Raw genomic sequence first — 18275 nt, 5'->3', positions numbered from 1 at the left:
TCCTGGGAGTGTTTGATGAGGACAGTGTAGAGGGAGCTTTACTCTGTATCTAACCCCGTGCTGTACCTGTCCTGGGAGTGTTTGATGGGGACAGTGTAGAGGGAGCTTTACTCTGTATCTAACCCCGTGCTGTACCTGTCCTGGGAGTGTTTGATGAGGACAGTGTAGAGGGAGCTTTACTCTGTATCTAACCCCGTGCTGTACCTGTCCTGGGAGTGTTTGATGGGGACAGTGTAGAGGGAGCTTTACTCTGTATCTAACCCCGTGCTGTACCTGTCCTGGGAGTGTTTGATGAGGACAGTGTAGAGGGAGCTTTACTCTGTATCTAACCCCGTGCTGTACCTGTCCTGGGAGTGTTTGATGGGGACAGTGTAGAGGGAGCTTTACTCTGTATCTAACCCCGTGCTGTACCTGTCCTGGGAGTGTTTGATGGGGACAGTGTAGAGGGAGCTTTACTCTGTATCTAACCCCGTGCTGTACCTGTCCTGGGAGTGTTTGATGGGGACAGTGTAGAGGGAGCTTTACTCTGTATCTAATCCCGTGCTGTACCTGTCCTGGGGGTGTTTGATGGGGACAGTGTAGAGGGAGCTTTACTCTGTATCTAACCCCGTGCTGTACCTGTCCTGGGAGTGTTTGATGGGGACGGTGTAGAGGGAGCTTTACTCTGTATCGAACCCCTTGCTGTACCTGTCCTGGGAGTGTTTGATGGGGTCAGTGTAGAGGGAGCTTTACTCTGTATCTAACCCCGTGCTGTACCTGTCCTGGGAGTGTTTGATGGGGACAGTGCAGAGGGAGCTTTACTCTGTATCTAACCCCGTGCTGTACCTGTCCCGGGAGTGTTTGATGGGGACAGTGTAGAGGGAGCTTTACTCTGTATCTAACCCCGTGCTGTACCTGTCCCGGGAGTGTTTGATGGGGACAGTGTAGAGGGAGCTTTACTCTGTATCTAACCCCGTGCTGTACCTGTCCTGGGAGTGTTTGATGGGGACAGTGCAGAGCGAGCTTTACTCTGTATCTAACCCCGTGCTGTACCTGTCCTGGGAGTGTTTGATGGGGTCAGTGCAGAGGGAGCTTTACTCTGTATCGAGCCGCTTGCTCTGCATCCCACAGACCGCCATCCCTCTCTAACAGGAACAAAGTTCTCCCGATCCACCTTATCAATTCCTTTCATGTTGATGAAAAACAGAATCAATTACTCCTGGGAGCTGCGACATTCCAGGGAATACAGTCCTTGAATGTATGGAGTGTTCCACATAATTCAATCTTTGTCACCTCGGGTTTGTTCTGGATAGTAAGCGTGGACCCCCACCACCCCTCACTCCCGCCCCAATGTGCGCTCCCTGTGATGCAGGGGCTGCGCAGACAGCTTCTGTGGGTGGGTAAAGGGGGTTTGGGTTTGAGGGCCCGGACGCGCGGTCGGAGGGCATGGGTCGGCGTTGGCCTGGGAGGGGGCCGAGCGGATGTTCGCTGACTGGCGGTCTCCACTTTCTCTCGTCGCCAGATCTACATGCACCTGAACAACGTGTTTGAGCTGATGTCAAAAGCGGTTGTGGAGAGCAAGCAGAAGGTCAGCGTCATGCGGGCGGACAAAGAGGAAGGAAGCAAGGAGCAAGAGAGAGGAACAGGTCAGCGTCAGTCGCAAACCCCCATCCGGCCTCGGGACATCCCACAACCCAAGGAATCCACACCACACACGAAAGACCCGGCAGAGTCCAGCAAACCCTGTATTCCACAGCAGCTCTTGTTATAACCTCAACAAATTAAATTCTCCCACATTTGTCACAAACTATCTCCCATTCAATGGGCCATGGGACAGTTATACTAACACTCTGTATCTAACCCCGTGCTGTACCTGTCCTGGGAGTGTTTGATGGGGACAGTGTAGAGGGAGCTTTACTCTGTATCTAACCCCGTGCTGTACCTGTCCTGGGAGTGTTTGATGGGGACAGTGTAGAGGGAGCTTTACTCTGTATCTAACCCCGTGCTGTACCTGTCCTGGGAGTGTTTGATGGGGACAGTGCAGAGGGAGCTTTACTCTGTATCTAACCCCGTGCTGTACCTGTCCTGGGAGTGTTTGATGGGGACAGTGTAGAGGGAGCTTTACTCTGTATCTAACCCCGTGCTGTACCTGTCCTGGGAGTGTTTGATGGGGACAGTGTAGAGGGAGCTTTACTCTGTATCTAACCCCGTGCTGTACCTGTCCTGGGAGTGTTTGATGGGGACAGTGTAGAGGGAGCTTTACTCTGTATCTAACCCCGTGCTGTACCTGTCCTGGGAGTGTTTGATGGGGACAGTGTAGAGGGAGCTTTACTCTGTATCTAACCCCGTGCTGTACCTGTCCTGGGAGTGTTTGATGGGGACAGTGTAGAGGGAGCTTTACTCTGTATCTAACCCCGTGCTGTACCTGTCCTGGGAGTGTTTGATGAGGACAGTGTAGAGGGAGCTTTACTCTGTATCTAACCCCGTGCTGACCCTGTCCTGGGAGTGTTTGATGGGGACAGTGTAGAGGGAGCTTTACCCTGTATCTAACCCCGTGCTGTACCTGTCCTGGGAGTGTTTGATGAGGACAGTGTAGAGGGAGCTTTACTCTGTATCTAACCCCGTGCTGACCCTGTCCTGGGAGTGTTTGATGGGGACAGTGTAGAGGGAGCTTTACTCTGTATCTAACCCCGTGCTGTCCCTGTCCTGGGAGTGTGTGATGGGGACAGTGTAGAAGGAGCTTTACTCTGTATCTAACCCCGTTCTGTACCTGACCTGGGAGTGTTTGATGTGGACAGTGTAGAGGGAGCTTTACTCTGTATCTTACCCCGTGCTGTACCTGTCCTGGGGGTGTTTGATGGGGACAGTGTAGAGGGAGCTTTACTCTGTATCTAACCCCGTGCTGTACCTGTCCTGGGGGTGTTTGATGGGGACAGTGTAGAGGGAGCTTTACTCTGTATCTAACCCCGTGCTGTACCTGTCCTGGGAGTGTTTAATGGGGACAGTGTCGAGGGAGTTTTACTCTGTATCTAACCCTGTTCTGTACCTGTCCTGGGAGTGTTTAATGGCGACAGTGTAGAGGGAGCTTTACTCTGTATCTAACCCCGTGCTGTACCTGTCCTGGGAGTGTTTAATGGGGACAGTGTCGAGGGAGTTTTACTCTGTATCTAACCCTGTTCTGTACCTGTCCTGGGAGTGTTTAATGGCGACAGTGTAGAGGGAGTTTTACTCTGTATCTAACCCTGTTCTGTACCTGTCCTGGGAGTGTTTGATGGGGACAGTGTAGAGGGAGCTTTACTCTGTATCTAACCCCGTGCTGTACCTGACCTGGGAGTGTTTGATGGGGACAGTGTAGAGGGAGCTTTACTCTGTATCTAACCCCGTTCTGTACCTGTCCTGGGAGTGTTTGATGGAGACGGTGTAGAGGGAGCTTTACTCTGTATCTAACCCCGTTCTGTACCTGTCCTGGGAGTGTTTGATGGGGACAGTGTAGAGGGAGCTTTACTCTGTATCTAACCCCGTGCTGTACCTGTCCTGGGAGTGTTTGATGGGGACAGTGTAGAGGGAGCTTTACTCTGTATCTAACCCCGTGCTGTACCTGTCCTGGGAGTGAGGGGACAGTGTAGAGGGAGCTTCACTCTGTATCTAACCCCGTGCTGTCCCTGTCCTGGGACTGTTTGATGGGGACAGTGTAGAGGGAGCTTTACTCTGTATCTAACCCCGTTCTGTACCTGTCCTGGGAGTGTTTGATGGAGACGGTGTAGAGGGAGCTTTACTCTGTATCTAACCCCGTTCTGTACCTGTCCTGGGAGTGTTTGATGGGGACAGTGTAGAGGGAGCTTTACTCTGTATCTAACCCCGTGCTGTACCTGTCCTGGGAGTGTTTGATGGGGACAGTGTAGAGGGAGCTTTACTCTGTATCTAACCCCGTGCTGTACCTGTCCTGGGAGTGAGGGGACAGTGTAGAGGGAGCTTCACTCTGTATCTAACCCCGTGCTGTCCCTGTCCTGGGACTGTTTGATGGGGACAGTGTAGAGGGAGCTTTACTCTGTATCTAACCCCGTGCTGTACATGTCCTGGGAGTGTTTGATGGGCACAGTGTAGAGGGAGCTTTACTCTGTGTCATGATATTCAAACACACACATCATGATGGACACACTAACAGGCAAATCAGAGTACACAACACCACAACCAATCACAGACAAGAACACCAACCACATAAAAAGCACGAGCACGACACCTGGAGGTCAGTAGGTCTGGGGAGAAGGAAGCATGAAAGAGCTGTTGAAACACCACAAGCAGGGAGCCCCCCACGTGCAGAGTGCAAAGACCAAGTTGTAAATAGTGAGTTTAAATAAACAAGTGTTGTACCATATGCAACTGTGTTGGCTCTTCTGTGTGTTAGAACACCCAACACCACATGGTACAGGAGTGGATCGATACCTGCCTACCAACCTGCCATTCTGGACATGGACCACACCGGCAAACCGCAGCCGATGCAAGTCACGGGGAACCTAGGCACCAACTGGAAGCTCTACAGGCAGCGATTTGACCTGTACATCCGTGCCACCGAAAAACAGAATGTCTCGGATGATTCGAAGATTGCAATGCTCCTCTTCTACGCAGGCCCCCACCCAAATGATGTCTTTAATTCACTGGTGTTCGAGGAAGGCGAAAACCAGGCCAAATATGACACGGTCATCCTCAAAATGGACCAGCACTTTCAAACTGAAGTAAACGAAACTTTCGAAAGATACATCTTTCAGCAACGCCTGCAAGGTAAGGAGGAGCTTTTTCAACCCTTTTTGACGCACCTCCGGATTCTAGCGCAGTCCTGCGGTTACGGCACCACCACAGAGTCCATGATCAGGGACCAGATTGTTTTTGGCGTTGCCTCCAGTGGCCTACGCCAGCAGCTTCTTAAAATAAAGAGCCTTACCTTAGCGTCTGCTGTGGAAGCCTGTGTCCTCCATGAAAATGCGACCTGCCGTTTTGCCCGATTCCAGGCGTCCGAGTTGGCACGGAGGGGGTCCCCAGCCGTCGAATCGGCAAGCCAGGCCGCCCACGACGTTGAACGCATCCAGGCCGTCGATTTCTTCCCGCCCCACGGCCCGGACGACAGCGGCCGCTTCCCGCGCTTTTCGCGGTCTCCCGCGCAGGTGCGCGCCAAGAATAACGGCCACAACGAGGGACGCACTGCGCAGGCGCGCCCACCGCAAGATCGCACTGCGCATGCGCAGTGGCGCAACGAACGCCGTGACGTCATGACGTGCAGCAAGTGTGGAGGTCTACACTTAAAAGGGCAATGTCCTGCAAAATACCAACAGTGCAACAGATGTGCCATGATAGGCCACTACGCAGCCCGCTGTCGTGCGGCTCAACCCATGGATCCGGCGCATCCTCGACAACCTCGCACACGAGTCAGGACCGTCCAGCCCACGCATCAAGACTTCCAGTTAAGTGATGCAGATGACCAGGATGACTTCAGAGTTGCCGTCATTGATGTCAACAAGGTCAATGCCATCAATCCAGACGATGAGTGGTGTGCCACCCTGACGGTCAACCGATCGCGCGTCGCCTTCCGTCTGGACACCGGCGCATCCGCCAACCTGATTGCTTACTCTGCAGTCCAGGCCATGAAGGTCAAACCACTCATCACACCATCCCGGCTTCAAATGGTTGACTATAACGGGAACGTTATCCCGTCCGTAGGATCTTGCCAGCTACAGGTGACTCACAAGGGGTACACGGCCACACTCCCCTTCGAAGTTGTGGGCTCATCAAAGGACTCGTTACTGGGCGCACAAGCGTGTAAGGTCCTTCACCTGGTACAGCGCATCATGTCTCTCTCTCCAGATGAGATATCCGACTTCCCGGATGCTGAGTTCCACGCGAATCTCCATTCCCTCCTCGCTCACAACCAGGAGGTTTTTGAAGGCATGGGGACATTGCCACACACGTACAAGATTCGACTCAGACCGGACGCCATCCCTGTCGTTCACGCACCTCGCAGGGTTCCTGCGCCTCTCAAAGACCGCCTCAAGGCACAACTGCAGATTCTTCAGGACCAAGGGGTCCTATCCAAGGTCACGGAGCCCACGCCATGGGTCAGCTCCATGGTCTGTGTAAAGAAGCCCTCTGGCGAGCTCCGTATATGTATAGATCCAAAAGATCTGAACAACAACATCATGCGGGAACACTATCCCATCCCAAAACGAGAAGACCTCACCAGCGAGATGGCGCGAGCCAACATATTCACTAAATTGGATGCGTCCAAAGGATTCTGGCAGATCCAACTGGACCCGGCCAGCCGAAGACTATGCACATTCAACACCCCTTTTGGCAGATTCTGCTACAACCGGATGCCATTCGGCATCATTTCGGCATCTGAAGTATTCCACCGCATTATGGAGCAGATGATGGAAGGCATCGAAGGGGTACGTGTATATGTGGACGATATCATCATTTGGTCCACCACTCCGCAGGAACACATGCATCGTCTTCGACGTGTCTTCACCCGCATACGGCAAAATGGCCTGCGTCTCAACCGTGCGAAGTGTGCTTTCGGCCAGACGGAGCTGAAATTCCTCGGGGACCACATCTCAAGGTCCGGGGTCCGTCCCGATGCAGACAAGGTTAGCGCCATCACAGCCATGCCACGACCGGCTGACAAGAAGGCTGTCTTAAGATTCCTGGGCATGGTCAACTTCCTTGGGAAGTTCATTCCCAACCTGGCTTCTCATACAACAAACATGCGCCATCTCGTAAAAAAATCGACGGAATTCAACTGGCACCAGTCGCATCAGCAGGAATGGGAGGAGCTCAAGCACAAACTGGTCACGGCACCAGTGCTGGCCTTCTTTGACGCGACTCGCCCTACAAAGATCTCAACAGACGCCAGCCAATCTGGTATTGGAGCGGTACTCCTGCAAAAAGACAGCACGTCATCATGGGCCCCGGTTGCGTATGCCTCACGAGCCATGACCCCTACCGAACAGCGCTACGCGCAAATCGAAAAAGAATGCCTGGGCTTGTTAACTGGACTGGACAAGTTCCACGACTATGTGTATGGCCTGCCACGATTCACGGTCGAAACTGACCACCGCCCCCTGGTCAACATCGTTAACAAAGACCTGAACGACATGACTCCTCGCCTCCAGCGCATCTTACTCAAACTCAGGAGGTACGATTTTGAACTGATCTACACTCCGGGGAAGGAACTCATAGTGGCGGACACTCTTTCCCGAGCAGTGAGCACACCACCAGATGCGGAGGGGTTCGTGCGTCAAATTGAGGCACACGTGACTCTGACAGCAGCAAATATGCCAGCTGATGATCCTTGTCTGGCCCACATACGCGCAGAGACGGCGACTGACCCTCTGCTGCAGCGAGTGATGCGCCACATGACGGAAGGGTGGCTAAAAGGGCAGTGCCCCCAGTTTTACAATGTGCGAGATGATCTCACCAATATAGACGGGGTCCTTATGAAATCGCATAGGATCGTCATTCCACACAGTGTGCGCCAGATGATTCTTCGTCAACTACACGAAGGCCACCTGGGTGTCGAAAAATGCAGACGAAGGGCCCGGGCGGCGGTATATTGGCCGGGTATTAATGAAGACATAGCCAACATGGTGCTCAACTGCACAACCTGTCAGAGGTTTCAGCCGGCGCAACCTCCGGAAACACTTCTACCACACGAGATGGTGACGTCCCCCTGGGCGAAGGTGGGTGTTGACCTATTTCACGCGCTCGGCAGAGATTACATTGTTATTATAGACTACTTCTCAAACTACCCGGAAGTCATGCCTCTCCATGATCTGACGTCGTCCGCAGTCATTGGGGCCTGCAAGGAAACGTTTGCTCGCCATGGCATTCCAAGGACTGTCATGTCAGACAATGGACCTTGTTTTGCCAGCCGTGAATGGTCGTCCTTTGCCGCAGCATATGGTTTCACTCATGTGACATCCAGCCCTCTGCATCCACAATCGAACGGGAAGGCTGAAAAGGGTGTCCACATCGCAAAGCGGCTCCTGTGCAAGGCGGCTGATGCCGGATCGGACTTTAACCTTGCCTTGCTGGCCTATCGATCGGCCCCGTTATCCACGGGCCTCTCGCCAGCGCAGCTACTAATGGGTCGCTCCCTCAGGACGACGGTACCTTCCGTCCTGGCACCGACAACAGACCATGAGGCGGTTCTTCGGGACATGCAACTGCAGCGTGATCGCCAGAAAGGTCGGTACGACACACGAGCGACGGACCTGCCCCCCCTGTCCTCCGGAGACAAAGTACGCGTCCATCAACCGTATGGTGGCTGGTCAGCACCGGCCGAAGTCCTCCGACAAGTGGCTCCCCGCTCGTTCCTGGTTCGCATGCCGGATGGTTCCGTGCGTCGCCGCAATCGGCGCGCCCTTCGCCGACTTCCACGTTCACAGCCACACAACACGCCAGATCCTCAACAGGCTTCCGAGGATGACTTTGTGGAGCTGCCGCACATCACGCCCTTTCCATCGCCACCCATGGCCATGCCTGCACAGCAGCCGGTGGTTCTTGATCCACCCTTAAGGCGGTCAACCCGAATTCGTCGCAAACCCATTAGAATGGACTTATAATACAGTTCATATGTTTAATAAGTTGGACAATTTTACATGATAACCTGTTGTTGTTTATCGTTCCAGATGTCGTCTGACTGGACAACTGTTCAAAATTTTTTTTCTTCTTCTCTCGTTCGAATTTCTGTTATGTTATGGTACAACTGGATTCATGTGACGCACTCGACATCGCCCCATGTACATAGTTCCGTCATAGACACATGCTGCACACGACACACACACACTCTTAGATGCACTCACGTCACGATCATATTTATTACCACGTAGGCACATATCTTTGTAAAAAGGGGGGATGTCATGATATTCAAACACACACATCATGATGGACACACTAACAGGCAAATCAGAGTACACAACACCACAACCAATCACAGACAAGAACACCAACCACATAAAAAGCACGAGCACGACACCTGGAGGTCAGTAGGTCTGGGGAGAAGGAAGCATGAAAGAGCTGTTGAAACACCACAAGCAGGGAGCCCCCCACGTGCAGAGTGCAAAGACCAAGTTGTAAATAGTGAGTTTAAATAAACAAGTGTTGTACCATATGCAACTGTGTTGGCTCTTCTGTGTGTTAGAACACCCAACACCACACTCTGTATCTAACCCCGTTCTGTACCTGTCCTGGGAGTGTTTGATGGGGACAGTAGAGAGGGGGTGCACCAATTTCCTAACTGGTAGCCTCTATTGAGAGCTTAATTCACTGTGACGGCGATGCCAGCCTAGGCCGAATATCTTGTTCGGTGCCCGAATGTGAAGCAGTTGTGTGCATGGCATCAGCCCTGGTGAGTCCAATTACCAGCGAAAGTTTATATTGTTTTATAAAGGGTACGAGGTCAAGGGAAGGCTTATTTATTTATTTTTTAAGTTTAGAGTACCCAATAATCTTTTCGAATTAAGGGGCAATTTAGCGTGGCCAATCCCTGCACATGTTTGGGTTGTGGGGGCGAGACCCACGCGGACACGGGGGAGAACGTACAGACTGCGCGCTGACCCGAGGCCGGGTTCGGACCCGGGCGCGGCGAGGCGGCGAAGCTGACCCTCGGGATGCCTCCCCCCCCCCCCCCTCCCCCGCGTAACCCTCCATTTCTCCGCAGAGGCGGCAGGAAGCGCGGAGCCGCACGGCAGCGACCAGGAGAGCGTGGGCGGGACGCTGTCACAGAAGAATGTCGCGGCCTCGCCAGCGGTGGACATCGAGCTGCTCGCCTTCCAGACCGTCACAGGTGGGTGGACAGGGCCTGGCAGAGACAGGCCTTTGGGGGGGGGGGGGGGGGAGAAGAGCCGAATCGGGGTGGGGGGGGAATAAAGCCGGCCATTGCTGGCGTCTCTCCATCGAGGCTGGGAATGGGCGATCAGCCCCCACTCCACCAGGAAACAGCATCCGGAGCCGGATCCTGCACTCCCGCTTGACTGACACCGGCAACGACTACGTCTTAGTGTACGCCCACTTCGGACCCCTCCCTATCTCTGTAACCTCCTCCAGCCCCTACACCCCCTCCCTATCTCTGTAACCTCCTCCAGCCCCCACACCCCCTCCCAGTCTCTGTAACCTCCTCCAGCCCCTACACCCCCTCCCTATCTCTGTAACCTGCTCCAGCTCCTACACACCCTCCCTATCTCTGTAACCTCCTCCAGCCCCTACACCCCCTCCCTATCTCTGTAACCTCCTCCAGCCCCTACACCCCCTCCCTATCTCTGTAACCTCCTCCAGCCCCTACACCCCCTCCCTATCTCTGTAACCTCCTCCAGCACCTACACCCCCTCCCTATCTCTGTAACCTCCTCCAGCCCCGACACCCCCTCCCTATCTCTGTAACCTCCTCCAGCCCCTACACCCCCTCCCTATCTCTGTAACCTGCTCCAGCTCCTACACACCCTCCCTATCTCTGTAACCTCCTCCAGCCCCTACACCCCCTCCCTATCTCTGTAACCTCCTCCAGCCCCTACACCCCCTCCCTATCTCTGTAACCTCCTCCAGCCCCTACACCCCCTCCCTATCTCTGTAACCTCCTCCAGCCCCTACACCCCCTCCCTATCTCTGTAACCTCCTCCAGCCCCTACACCCCCTCCCTATCTCTGTAACCTGCTCCAGCTCCTACACACCCTCCCTATCTCTGTAACCTCCTCCAGCCCCTACACCCCCTCCCTATCTCTGTAACCTCCTCCAGCCCCTACACCCCCTCCCTATCTCTGTAACCTCCTCCAGCCCCTACACCCCCTCGCTATCTCTGTAACCTCCTCCAGCTCCCTACACCCCCTCGCTATCTCTGTAACCTCCTCCAGCTCCTACACACCCTCCCTATCTCTGTAACCTCCTCCAGCCCCTACACCCTCCCTATCTCTGTAACCACCTCCAGCCCCTACACCCCCTCCCTATCTCTGTAACCTCCTCCAGCCCCTACACCCTCCCTATCTCTGTAACCCCCTCCAGCCCCTACACCCTCCCTATCTCTGTAACCTCCTCCAGCCCCTACACCCTCCCTATCTCTGTAACCTCCTCCAGCCCCTACACCCCCTCCCTGTCTCTGTAACCTCATCAACCCCTACACCCCCTCCCTATCTCTGTAACTTCCTCCAGCCCCTACACCCCCTCCCTATTTCTGTCACCTCCTCCAGCCCCTACACCCCCTCCCTATCTCTGTAACCTCCTCCAGCCCCCTACACCCCCTCCCTATCACTGTAACTTCCTCGAGCCCCCTACACCCCCTCCCTATCTCTGTAACCTCCTCCAGCCCCTGCACCCCCTCCGTATCTCTGTAACCTCCTCCAGCCTCTACACCCCCTCCCTATCACCGTAACCTCCTCCAGCCCCCCACCCCCTCCCTATCTCTGTAACCTCCTCCAGCCTCTACACCCCCTCCCTATCTCTGTAACCTCCTCCAGCCCCTACACCCCCTCCCTATTTCTGTCACCTCCTCCAGCCCCTACACCCCCTCCCTATCTCTGTAACCTCCTCCAGCCCCCTACACCCCCTCCCTATCACTGTAACTTCCTCGAGCCCCCTACACCCCCTCCCTATCTCTGTAACCTCCTCCAGCCCCTGCACCCCCTCCGTATCTCTGTAACCTCCTCCAGCCTCTACACCCCCTCCCTATCACCGTAACCTCCTCCAGCCCCCCACCCCCTCCCTATCTCTGTAACCTCCTCCAGCCTCTACACCCCCTCCCTATCTCTGTAACCTCCTCCAGCCCCTACACCACCTCCCTATCTCTGTCACCTCCCTGTAACGTAGGGAAGAGGTGTTAGCAATTCTGGACAGGCTGAAAATAGTTAAGTCCCCGGGGCCTGATGGGATTTATCCTAGGATTCTCTGGGAGGCCAGGGAAGAGATTGCTGGACCTTTGGCTTTGATTTTTATGTCATCATTGGCTACAGGAATAGTGCCAGAGGACTGGAGGGTAGCAAATGTGGTCCCTTTGTTCAAAAAGGGGAACAGAGGCAACCCCGGCAACTATAGACCGGTGAGCCTCACGTCTATAGTGGGTAAAGTCTTGGAGGGGATTATAAGAGACCAGATTTATAATCATCTAGATAGGAATAATATGATCAGGGATAGTCAGCATGGCTTTGTGAAGGGTAGGTCATGCCTCACAAACCTTATCGAGTTCTTTGAGAAGGTGACTGAACAGGTAGACGAGGGTAGAGCAGTTGATGTGGTGTATATGGATTTCAATAAAGCGTTTGATAAGGTTCCCCACGGTAGGCTATTGCAGAAAATACGGAGGCTGGGGATTGAGGGTGATTTAGAGATGTGGATCAGAAATTGGCTAGCTGAAAGAAGACAGAGGGTGGTGGTTGATGGGAAATGTTCAGAATGGAGTTCAGTTACAAGTGGCGTACCACAAGGATCTGTTCTGGGGCCGTTGCTGTTTGTCATTTTTATCAATGACCTAGAGGAAGGCGCAGAAGGGTGGGTGAGTAAATTTGCAGACGACACTAAAGTCGGTGGTGTTGTCGACAGTGTGGAAGGATGTAGCAGGTTACAGAGGGACATAGATAAGCTGCAGTGCTGGGCTGAGAGGTGGAAAATGGAGTTTAATGTCGAGAAGTGTGAGGTGATTCACTTTGGAAGGAATAACAGGAATGCGGAATATTTGGCTAATGGTAAAGTTCTTGGAAGTGTGGATGAGCAGAGGGATCTAGGTGTCCATGTACATAGATCCCTGAAAGTTGCCACGCAGGTTGATAGGGTTGTGAAGAAGGCCTATGGAGTGTTGGCCTTTATTGGTAGAGGGATTGAGTCCCGGAGTCAGGAGGTCATGTTGCAGCTGTACAGAACTCTGGTACGGCCGCATTTGGAGTATTGCGTACAGTTCTGGTCACCGCATTATAGGAAGGACGTGGAGGCTTTGGAGCGGGTGCAGAGGAGATTTACCAGGATGTTGCCTGGTATGGAGGGAAAATCTTATGAGGAAAGGCTGATGGACTTGACGTTGTTTTCGTTGGAGAGAAGAAGGTTAAGAGGAGACTTAATAGAGGCATACAAAATGATCAGGGGGTTAGATAGGGTGGACAGTGAGAGCCTTCTCCCGCGGATGGAAATGGCTGGCACGAGGGGACATAGCTTTAAACTGAGGGGTAATAGATATAGGACAGAGGTCAGAGGTAGGTTCTTTACGCAAAGAGTGGTGAGGCCGTGGAATGCCCTACCTGCTACAGTAGTGAACTCGCCAACATTGAGGGCATTTCAAAGTTTATTGGATAAACATATGGATGATAATGGCATAGTGTAGGTTAGATGGCTTTTGTTTCGGTGCAACATCGTGGGCCGAAGGGCCTGTACTGCGCTGTATCGTTCTATGTTCTATGTAACCTCCTACACCCCCCCATCTCTGTAGCCTACTCCAGCCCCTACATCCCCTCCCTCTCTCTGAAACCTCCTCCAGCCCCTACACCCCCTCCCTATCACCATAACCTCCTTCAGCCCCTACACCCCCTCCCTATCTCTGTAACCTCCTCCAGCCCCTACACCCCCTCCATATCTCTGTAACCTCCTCCAGTCCCTACACCCCCTCCCCATCTCTGTAACCTCCTCCAACCCATACACCCCCTCCCTATCTCTGTAACCTCCTCCAGCCCCTACACCCCCTCCCTATCTCTGTAACTTCCTCCAACCCCTACACCCCCTCCCTATCTCTGTAACCTCCTCAAACCCCTACACCCCTTCCCTATCTCTGTAACCTCCTCCAGCCCCTACACCCCCTCCCTATCTCTGTAACCTCCTCCCGCCCCTACACCCACTCCCTATCTCTGTAACCTCCTCCAGCCCCTACACCCCCTCCCTATCTCTGTCACCACCTCCAGCACCTACACCCCCTCCCTCTTCGGTAACCTCCTCCAGCTCCTACACCCCCTCCCTATCTCTGTAATCTCCTACAGCCCCTCCCTATCTCTGTAACCTCCAGCCCCTACACCCCCTCCCTATCTCTGTAACCTCCTCCAGCCCCTACACCCCCTCCGTATCTCTGTAACCTCCTCCAGCTCCTACACCCCCTCCCTAGCTCTGTAACCCCCTACACCCACTCCCTATCTCTGTAACCTCCTCCAGCCCCTACACCCCCTCCCTATCTCGGTAACCTCCAGCCCCTACACCCCATCCCCATCTCTGTAACCTCCTCCAGCCCCTACACCCCCACCCTACCTCTGTAACCTCCTCCAGCCCCTACATCCACTCCCTATCTCTGTAACCTCCTCCAGCCCCTACACCCCCTCCCTATCTCTATAACCTCCTCCACCCCCTCCCTATCTCTGTAATCTCCAACAGCCCCTCCCTATCTCTGTAACCTCCAGCCCCTACATCCCCTCCCTATCTCTGTAACCTCCTCCAGCCCCTACACCCCCTCCCTATCTCTGTAACCTCCTCCAGCACCTACACCCCCTCCCTATCTCTGTAACCTCCTCCAGCCCCTACACCCCCTCCCTATCTCTGTAACCTCCTCCAGCCCCGACACCCCCTCCCTATCTCTGTAACCTCCTCCAGCCCCTACACCCCCTCCCTATCTCTGTAACCTCCTCCAGTCCCCACACCCCCTCCCCATCTCTGTAACCTCCTCCAGCCCCTACACCCCCTCCCTATCTCTGTAACCTCCTCCAGCCCCTACACCCCCTCCCTATCTCTGTAACCTCCTCCAGCCCCTACACCCCCTCCCTATCTCTGTAACCCCCTCCAGCCCCTACACCCCCCTCCCTATCTCTGTAACCTCCTCCAGCACCTACACCCCCACCCAACCTCTGTAACCTCCTCCAGCCCCTACACCCCCCTCCTTATCTCTGTAACTTCCTCCAGCCCCTACACCCCCTCCCTATCTCTGTAACCCCCTCCAGCCCCTACACCCCCCTCTTATCTCTGTAACCTCCTCCAGCCCCTACACCCCCTCCATATCTCTGTAACCCCCTCCAGCCCCTACACCCCCCTCCCTATCTCTGTAACCTCCTCCGGCCCCTACACCCCCTCCCTATCTCTGTAACCTCCTCCAGCCCCGACACCCCCCTCCCTATCTCTGTAACCTCCTCCAGCCCCGACACCCCCTCCCTCTCTCGGTAAACTCCTCCAGTCCCTACACCCCCTCCCTATCTCTGTAACCTCCTACACCCCGTCCCTATCTCTGTAACCTCCTCCAGCCCCTACACCTCCTCCCTATCTCTGTAACCTCCTCCAGCCCCTACACCCCCACCCTACCTCTGTAACGTCCTCCAGCCCCTACACCCCCTCCCTATCTCTGTAACCACCTCCAGCTCCTACACCCCCTCCCTATCTCTGTAACCTCCTCCAGCCCCCTACACTCCCTCCCTATCTCTGTAACCTCCTCCAGCCCCTACACCCCCACCCTATCTCTGTAACCTCCTCCAGTCCCGACACCCCCTCCCTATCTCTGTAACCTCCTCCAGTCCCTACACCCCCTCCCTATCTCTGTAACCTCCTCCAGCCCCGACACCCCCTCCCTACCTCTGTAACCTCCTCCAGCCCCTACACCCCCTCCCTATCTCTGTAACCTCCTCCAGCCCCGACACCCCCTCCCTATCTCTGTAACATCCTCCAGCCCCTACACCCCCTCCCTATCTCTGTAACCATCTCCAGCCCCTACACCCCCCTCCCTATCTCTGTAACCTCCTCCAGCCCCTACACCCCAACCCTACCTCTGTAACCTCCTCCAGCTCCCGACACCCCCCTCCCTATCTCTGTAACCTCCTCCAGCCCCAACACCCCCCTCCCTATCTCTGTAACCTCCTCCGGCCCCTACACCCCCTCCCTATCTCTGTAACCTCCTCCAGCCCCGACACCCCCCTCCCTATCTCTGTAACCTCCTCCAGCCCCGACACCCCCTCCCTCTTCGGTAACCTCCTCCAGTCCCTACACCCCCTCCCTATCTCTGTAACCTCCTACACCCCCTCCCTATCTCTGTAACCTCCTCCAGCCCCTACACCCCCTCCCTATCTCTGTAACCTCCTCCAGCCCCTACACCCCCACCCTACCTCTGTAACCTCCTCCAGCCCCTACACCCCCTCCCTACCTCTGTAACCACCTCCAGCTCCTACACCCCCTCCCTATCTCTGTAACCTCCTCCAGCCCCCTACACTCCCTCCCTATCTCTGTAACCGCCTCCAGCCCCTACACCCCCACCCTATCTCAGTAACCTCCTCCAACCCCTACACCCCCTCCCTATCTCTGTAACCTCCTCCAGTCCCTACACCCCCTCCCTATCTCTGTAACTTCCTCCAGGCCCGACACCCCCTCCCTATCTCTGTAACCTCCTCCAGTCCCTACACCCCCTCCCTATCTCTGTAACCTCCTCCAGTCCCTACACCCCCTCCCGATCTCTGTAACCTCCTTCAGCCCTTACACCCCCTCCCTATCTCTGTAACCTCCTCCAGCCCCGACAACCCCTCCCTATCTCTGTAACCTCCTCCAGCCCCCACACCCCCTCCCTATCTCTGTAACCTCCTCCAGCCCCGACACCCCCTCCCTATCTCTGTAATCTCCTCCAGCCCCTACACCCCCTCCCTATCTCTGTAACCTCCTCCAGCCCCTACACCCCTCCCTATCTCTGTAACCTCCTCCAGCCCCTACACCCCCTCCCTATCTCTGTAACCCCCTCCAGCCCCTACACCCCCCTCTTATCTCTGTAACCTCCTCCAGCCCCTACACCCCCTCCCTATCTCTGTAACCCCCTCCAGCCCCTACACCCCCCTCCCTATCTCTGTAACCTCCTCCAGCCCCTACAGCCCCTCCCTAGCTCTGTAACCTCCTCCAGCCCCTACACCCCCTCCCTATCTCTGTAACCTCCTCCAGCCCCTACACCCCCTCGCTACCTCTGTAACCTCCTCCAGCCCCTACACCCCCTCCCTATCTCTGTAACCTCCTCCAGCCCCGACACCCCCTCCCTATCTCTGTAACCTCCTCCAGCCCCTACACCCCCTCCCTATCTCTGTAACCCCCTCCAGCCCCTACACCCCCTCCCTATCTCTGTAACCTCCTCCAGCCCCTACACCCCAACCCTACCTCTGTAACCTCCTCCAGCCCCTACACCCCCTCCCTATCTCTGTAACCCCCTCCAGGCCCTACACCCCCTCCCTATCTCTGTAACCTCCTCCAGCCCCGACACCCCCCTCCCTATCTCTGTAACCTCCTCCAGCCCCGACACCCCCTCCCTATCTCTGTAACCTCCTCCAGTCCCTACACCCCCTCCCTATCTCTGTAACCTCCTCCAGCCCCGACACCCCCTCCCTATCTCTGTAACCTCCTCCAGCCCCGACACCCCCTCCCTATCTCTGTAACCTCCTTCAGCCCTTACACCCCCTCCCTATCTCCGTAACCTCCTCCAGCCCCCACACCCCCTCCCTATCTCTGTACCCTCCTCCAGCCCCGACACCCCCTCCCTATCTCTGTAACCTCCTCCAGCCCCTACACCCCCTCCATATCTCTGTAACCTCCTCCAGTCCCTACACCCCCTCCCTATCTCTGTAACCTCCCCCAGTCCCTACACCCCCTCCCTATCTCTGTAACCTTCTCCAGCCCCGACACCCCCTCCCTATCTCTGTAACCTCCTCCAGTCCCTACACCCCCTCCCTATCTCTGTAACCTCCTCCAGTCCCTACACCCCCTCCCTATCTCTGTAACCTCCTCCAGTGCCCTACACCCCCTCCCTATCTCTGTAACCTCCTCCAGCCCCTACACCTCCTCCCTATCTCTGTAACCTCCTCCAGCCCCTACACCCCCTCCCTATCTCTGTAACCTCCTCCAGCCCCTACAACCCCATCCCTATCTCTGTAACCTCCTCCAACCTCTACACCCCCTCCCTATCTCTGTAACCTCCTCCAGCCCCTACACCCCCTCCCTACCTCTGTAACCTCCTCCAGCCCCTACACCCCCTCCCTATCTCTGTAACCTCCTCCAGCCCCGACACCCCCTCCCTATCTCTGTAACCTCCTCCAGCCCCTACACCCCCTCCCTATCTCTGTAACCCCCTCCAGCCCCTACACCCCCTCCCTATCTCTGTAACCTCCTCCAGCCCCTACACCCCAACCCTACCTCTGTAACCTCCTCCAGCCCCTACACCCCCCTCCCTATCTCTGTAACCTCCTCCAGCCCCTACACCCCCTCCCTATCTCTGTAACCTCCTCCAGCCCCTACACCCACTCCCTGTCTCTGTAACCTCCTCCAGCCCCAACACCCCCCTCCCTATCT

At 55.4% G+C, this 18275-nt stretch overlaps 2 protein-coding genes across 3 annotated transcripts in view; both read left to right on the top strand.

Moving 5' to 3' along the window:
- LOC140402969 (semaphorin-6D-like) overlaps positions 1-18275 on the top strand; it is a 1151034-nt gene that overhangs the window by 261701 nt on the left and 871058 nt on the right. The gene's annotated exons all lie outside the window — the stretch shown is intronic.
- The window catches only part of LOC140402965 (soluble guanylate cyclase 88E-like), a 71047-nt gene that overhangs the window by 21927 nt on the left and 30845 nt on the right, over positions 1-18275 (top strand). Inside the window, 2 exon segments of the mRNA XM_072490615.1 lie at positions 1502-1625; positions 9689-9814. Coding sequence (XP_072346716.1) covers positions 1502-1625; positions 9689-9814 — 250 coding nt within the window.

This window comes from Scyliorhinus torazame, chromosome 26 (genome assembly GCF_047496885.1).
Source record: "Scyliorhinus torazame isolate Kashiwa2021f chromosome 26, sScyTor2.1, whole genome shotgun sequence".
Lineage (NCBI taxonomy): Eukaryota > Metazoa > Chordata > Chondrichthyes > Carcharhiniformes > Scyliorhinidae > Scyliorhinus > Scyliorhinus torazame.
The sequence above is the reverse complement of the archived record's forward strand: the minus strand, read 5'-3'. Positions and strand labels throughout refer to the sequence as shown.